Source organism: Cajanus cajan, chromosome 5 (genome assembly GCF_000230855.2).
Source record: "Cajanus cajan strain Asha chromosome 5, NIPB_CcT2T_4, whole genome shotgun sequence".
Lineage (NCBI taxonomy): Eukaryota > Viridiplantae > Streptophyta > Magnoliopsida > Fabales > Fabaceae > Cajanus > Cajanus cajan.
In genome coordinates, this window is record NC_138521.1 from 33,123,421 (window position 1) to 33,129,996 (window position 6,576).

At 37.8% G+C, this 6,576-nt stretch overlaps 1 protein-coding gene across 1 annotated transcript; it reads right to left on the minus strand.

The window, feature by feature from the left end:
- Positions 1-3,573: 3,573 nt before the first annotated feature.
- Positions 3,574-5,701, minus strand: LOC145957962 (uncharacterized). Its single transcript, XM_083074403.1, has 2 exons — positions 4,556-5,701; positions 3,574-4,488 (listed from the first exon to the last, which is right to left on the minus strand). The coding sequence occupies exon 1, from the start codon at positions 5,699-5,701 to the stop codon at positions 5,102-5,104; it is 600 nt and encodes a 199-aa protein (XP_082930529.1). The 3' UTR covers positions 3,574-4,488; positions 4,556-5,101.
- Between the last annotated feature and the right edge of the window lie 875 nt (positions 5,702-6,576).

Consider the following 6,576-nt stretch of genomic DNA (forward strand, 5'->3'; position numbering starts at 1 on the left):
GCCATGTGACCCACTTTGCCACATTTGAAACACGTATAGTTCTTTGTAGGGCAGTCCTTCATCATATGTGGGCCTCCACAGATGTAACATCTAATACTCTGAACAGCTCCTGTAGTAGTAGTCCTCATTGATTTCTTATTAGCATTTTCAATTTGAAACTGAGATGGTCTCTTTTGAGGATGCTTCCCCCTCCCAAATCCAGATGATCCCTCTAGACCCTTTGCCACTCTATTTCCTCCTTCAAATCTCTCAACTGTTTTTGCCTTTTCAACTAGAACTGGGAACTCCATAATTTCCATAGGGACAATAGTCTTTTTCAGCTCAAATCTTAGACCCTCACTAAACTTCTTGCATCTCCAGGCTTCAGTGATAGCTTGAGAATAATACCTAGCCAAGTGTTCAAACTTGACCACATACTCTTGTACTGACATATTTCCTTGTTGCAATCTCAAAAATTCAGCTTCCTTAGCATATCTGGCGCTATCTGGAAAATATTTCTCTAGGAATACCTTTTTGAAATTTTCCCAATTTATCACCTCCCCTCTAGCTTCCATCATAGCTTGAGCACCTTTCCACCAGAAACTAGCCTCACCCACCAACATATAAACAGCATAAACTAGCTTCCTTTCCTCAGGACAATGCATCACCATAAAGATTTTCTCCATCTCTTCAATCCATTGATCAGCAATTTTAGGTCCATCAACACCTGTAAATTGAGGAGGATTCCCTTTTCTGAACTCTGACAAGCCCCTATATTCATCAGGTACTTCAGTCCTAGATGCTTCAGCTGCAGCCCGGTTGGTCTCCATCTGAGCCAACAAAGTATTCTGTTGTCCAATAGCAACAGCAATTAGCTCCATAGCCTGAGCAATCTGCCGCTCATCTACACCTGAAGAAAGATGAGAATGGTTTCCCCTACCAACCATCCTAATAAAGATAAAAGATCAAGGAACCCATGAGTTTACACTAAAACACATAAGAAATTCCTTTCAAAAAAATCTATTTCCACTCAACAGAAACATAATAAGACCATTTCCCACAAACCCTAAAGAGACTCGACCAGCTCTGATACTAAAACTGTAACGACCCACCCTAGGTCGTCACATTAATAACCAGCCAAAATAAAATAATATAAAATAAAGAAAATAGAGCAAAAGCCAGCTACGCTAGAGTGTAAAAATTGTTTCATAATATCAAACATAATTATATCAAAGTCATTCTTAGTAAAATTATACAGTAATCCAATAGTAACATCATGAAATATAAGTTAGACACCCTAGGTGCTGGTCAAGCTCTACGTCTAGCCACTTCTCAAAGCAGCTAACCAAAAGACTCCTTGTTATCCCAAGGCCTCACACCTGATCTGCTCCCCCACATAGTGAGATCATCACAGTCCAAACCACATGGAAACATAAGGGTTAGCACATATAAAACCAACCATAGTATATCATAATAAAATATCATTAAACAAATATTTATCCACAGTATTTATCCAGACCAACAAGTCATTTTCAAGCTAAATATAGACCAACCCAAAATATAATGTATACACGTCCATGCCAATGTATACATATTTTGTGATAATAAAATAATCCATAACCAATGTATACAATCCATACCATATGTATACATATTCCATATCCAAAACAAAGTCACACCACTGTATAATCCATGATGTAACCAACACATCCAAACCAAATGTTGGCCTCAACACCATCCAAACCAAGTGTTGATACGGTGAAACATGTCAGCAACCCATGTCCCACGCCTAACCTCTCATGGAAAATATACAGTTGGATTTCGTCGTCACGTAACCCTGGTGATCATGGCCACTTCATCCATCGGTATGACTCGGCCTTGCCCCTATACCAGTAGCAAATAGAATACTTCAAGGAGTACTTCAGAATCCACCTAACATCTGAAGTGGTTTATCATATAATCTTTGGAAAAGTTCCACATTGGAATCCTCACCATGGGATTCCCAAATTTCATATTTTTCCAAAGATTATATCTTGATCTCACCAAGAGATCTAATCCATACCATAACCTTACTCCTTTAAGTCCTATTTACTTTTCCAAACCACATACACATAGCATATTCCATAATTAAACATAACCATAACCATGCCAATTTGTCAATATAATAATAATATAAATAATTAAATATCCAAAACAACCATCAATTGATCCAAATTATATTATGTTAAATGAAAATCTTCACATAAAATAGCATATTAAAATTATACTATTCCTATCATGCTCATATATACTAGATTAATTTTATAAGCACTACCCTTACTTGTATAAACCTGAACTGAAACTCGGGCAGAACCTCCTCCTCTCTCTTGCTTAAACAAGAACCGAAACTCGGGCAGAACCTCCACCTCTCTCCTTAAACAAGGACCGAAACTCGGGCAGAATCTCCTCTTCTCCCTCCTCTTTTCTCTCCCCTGGCAGAACCTCCTCTACTGGATTCCTCTTTCTCTCTCCTCTTTTCTTTTCTTTCTCTCTCTCTCTCCCTTCTCTTTCTCTCTCTCTCTCTTCTCTTTCTCTCTCTCTAAGATTTTCACTTCCCTTAGTATATTTTTTCTCACCCCCCTGGCCCCTATTTATAGGCAACCAGAGTCACCCGGAACGGCCCGTATTGAATTCGGAACGGCCCGTTCCGAATCTTTCAAATGTACGCAAATTTTTAAACTGGAACGGCCCGTTCCAAAATCGGAACGGCCCGTTCCCAAAAAGCAGAACGGCCCGTTCTAAAATCAGAACGGCTCGTTCCGAGACTCATCGAGAACGGCCCGTTCTCCTTCCGGAACGGCCCGTTCTCCCTCCAGAATGGCCCGTTCCAAAGCCAGAACGGCCTGTTCTCCTTTTGGAACGGCCCGTTCTGGGCCCGTTCTCACTAAAAAAATTTAGTATAATTTTTAAGCTTGGAACGGCCCGTTTTGATTTTGGAACGGCCCGTTCCAAGTTACCAAAACACCCCTTAAATTTTTTTAAAATTGCGAAAATACCATCAGTAATAAAATTACAAGAATACCCCTATACATTTATAAAATTTACGAAAATGCCATTGATAATTAATAATAATAAAAAAATGGGTATTACAATAATTATTTCTATTTGAGGAATTGATGATCGCATTAGATTTTATACGTATTAAGGATTAGAAATATATATTTAATTTGTAAGAATGATGATTTGGGAGAGAGATTGAAATTATAGAAAAGTGCCTGTGAGTTAGGTTTTGGAAAAATTAGATTATTTCTGTTTGAGGAATTGATGATCCCATTAGATTCTGTATGTGTTGAGGATTAGAAATATATATTTAATTTCACTAGTACACAAAGGGTCTTTTACGTCGTGTATTTTGACCCTTTTACGTCGGAAAAGGGTTCGACATTAATACGGGAGTCGTAAATTTACGTCGCCTCTGAAAGACGATGTAAATTTACGTCGGGGATTTTTCCAGACCGACGTAAAAAAGGGCAAAATCATGCCATAATTTTACGTCGGACGTGGCCTTGTTCGACGTAAATTTACGTCGGTCATTGCAAGGTCCGACGTAAATTTACGTCGGACAAAGCCATGTCCGACGTAAATTGTTGCAGTTTTTTTTTTAAAAAACGTTTGTAAATTGATATACCCAACACCTGCATATAAATATAATCCAGAATACCAAATCTAAACCAGGCAGTCCAGAATAGAAATTCAAATTGTATTTCAAAATTGAATGACAAAAAGAAAATAATATATAAATCTTAAAAAACATAAATTATGACAATGTAAATCCTATTATCCTAAAAAAGCTATAAAACATGTTTGTCAATGCTATCTAACTAACTAAACTAACTAACTATCAAACTATTAATATAATATCTAACTAACTAAACTTAGAAAAAAAGTTGCCCATTGTTCTCTTATCTTGAGCATCTCATCTTCAGGCAATGGAGATGGATCTTGAAAGACCTGAAAGGGTAATTTAAGTGTCATTAATATGCAATGTTAATTATTCTAAAGGTAAATATAGTTAAATAAATTTTGATATGAATTACCTGCGCCCAAGAATCAATAATACCCGCAGAAACTATGGCTTTCATCCAATACATGATGTAATAGCCACATTCAAACAAGTCTTGTTGCTTATTACACTAAAATGAGAAACAAATAACTATTAATTCCAAAGTCAATAAATTTAAATATTATTGACTGTATGAATTAATTTGCTAACCTTAAGGTATATGAAATGCAATGACTTTGATGATCTGGCTCTTCCACTTAATATATTAGCTCCAGACACGATTCTAATTAATTGAAATAAAAACAAATGTTAGCCAATATATATAATTACAGTTTTAAAACATAATGAAAAAATTTAGTTACCCATGTAATTGGCTTTTAATTTCGTGGCTTGGTTTTCGATGAAGTGAACAAAACCACACCACGGTATATTCCTTAGGAATGATTACCATTAACTGCCAATGGGACCTACATTGTATGACAAACAAATCAGTTAAAAAATTACCATGATTAAAAAACCAATTAAAAAACTAACCCTTCAATGTATGGAGCCATGTATATATGCCTTCTTGAGTCACTCATCCATGTTTGCATATATTGTTGGATCTGGACCTGAGTGTTTCCTGATTTTTGGATGGATTGAGGCTCAATAAATCCATATACTTTTGCTTGTGCTTGCTCCACACTCAATTTGTCCATGTACCTAACACAAATAATTATTATAAGTTAAATGTAATTATTGTAAATTTAGACTCATAAAAGAAAATATGACTTACATGGCCCACAACTGTATGATATTTAACATGCAGTTTCCCCCAACAATCTCTAATGCATCAGGCAGAGATATGTATAATGGAACATCATAGCTATCAACTCCAAAAACTCTAATGTGCCACTGCAATTGAATTGGATGCTTCTTTATTCGTGGTAATTTGATTAGAAGCTTAGATATGGGATCATCCTCAGCTTCTGCCATATTGGCATCATGAACATGAGGTTCTCTCATGACCTCCTTACCACGATTGATAAAATCCTAAAAAAATAATCAAAATTAGGTAAACAATAATAGAATTATAAGAATCTAAAAGAGCAATAATATAATTACCTTTGCCCGTGCTGAAAGCGGCATGACCAAACGTTTTGGCCAAGCTAAGAATGTGCCGGTTGCCTGCCCCACTAGTTGAACCTCTGTATTGGGCAAAGGCACTGGAGCAGCAGCATCTTGAACTTGGTCAACCACAACCCGTGTCCAGTCTGGCTGTAGAGGGACACCATGGATGGTTGAGCCACCCTCAAATACTCGGCCAATAGCCACTAACCGTGGGGGGTCATCCTCAACATATAACTCACACTGGTTTGGTACATCAGTGTGAGTCTGATCCGGTGAGGGATCTGGAGCAGCACAACTCCCTTTAGTGTTGACTCGAACACCATCATGAGCAACTGCAGTCTGTTGCTGAGAACGAGCCAAAAGTTCAAACTTCTGTTCAAACTGTTTTTCAATATTCTTCAGTTTCTCTTCAAACTGCATCTCCAATCTCTGCTCCAATTCCTGTATAACCTCTTGACTGCAAGAGTTGACAGTGCTCCTCGATGATCGGCCACCAAAGAAATCTTGGTGGCTCCAAGAACCACAAACACCACGCACACGACCTCCGTGCTCTGGCTTTCCTATGGCCATTGTGAGGATATCATTCCGACCATCAGAAACAAATGAGCCCTAGGTGCTCTGCTCAACTAAACCCTCCTGCAACAATAAGGAAGATTAAAAAATCTTATGAATTAAATGAGTTGAAATGAAGAGTCTTAGTTTGTATATTTTTACTTACTATTTTACTAGCAACGACTCTTGCAGACTTAGAAGTCATTTGCCCATCTGGTTTTGTCCGGGCTGCTATCTACATCTCATGGCGGGGAGGTGACTCCACACGGTCAGCATCCTCAACCCCTGCTGCCTGTGCCTTAGCCTTCTTCATTTGCTTTTTTTTTTCTTTCATATCCCCCTCTTGACAATAGATGGGGTGCATCATTCTTGGCCTGTCGTTCTTGGGCAGCTATTCTTTTAGCCTGCAATAATACAAAAAAGAAAATGAGATAAATTAAAATATACCTTAAGTATTTGTGTCAATGTAAAAGTTATCAATAACTAACCTACCACGAAGGGTCCAATCTAGTGGCACGAAATTGCATCCACTCCTCATCAGTGATCTGGTACTTTAGATAGGGAGTCTCATTTTGGCGCTCTCCAAATACATACTCCCGTGTCAAGAAAGTCTTGAAGTCTCTCCACCTGGTGGCAAGGGCAGATAACATCTTCCTCCTCATGCCCTCAGTGTTGGGAATGTCAAAATGTTTCTATGAAAATAACAACAAATAATAAATAATGTATTTAAGTTATATAATATTGAAAGGATGTGAAAGTATATACCTGAATATCCTGCCACATGAGGTTCTTGTCAACCTCCTGAACGTCATCCCATGATGGAATGATAATAGAAACATGTCGTCGAGCTAGGACTCCCAAATAGCTCTTAAACTTGGCAGCATTTGGGCCTG

Bases quoted from the DNA above. Each gene is read 5' to 3' on its own strand.
- LOC145957962 (XM_083074403.1), bottom strand. From the start codon at position 5,701: ATGGCCATAGGAAAGCCAGAGCACGGAGGTCGTGTGCGTGGTGTTTGT.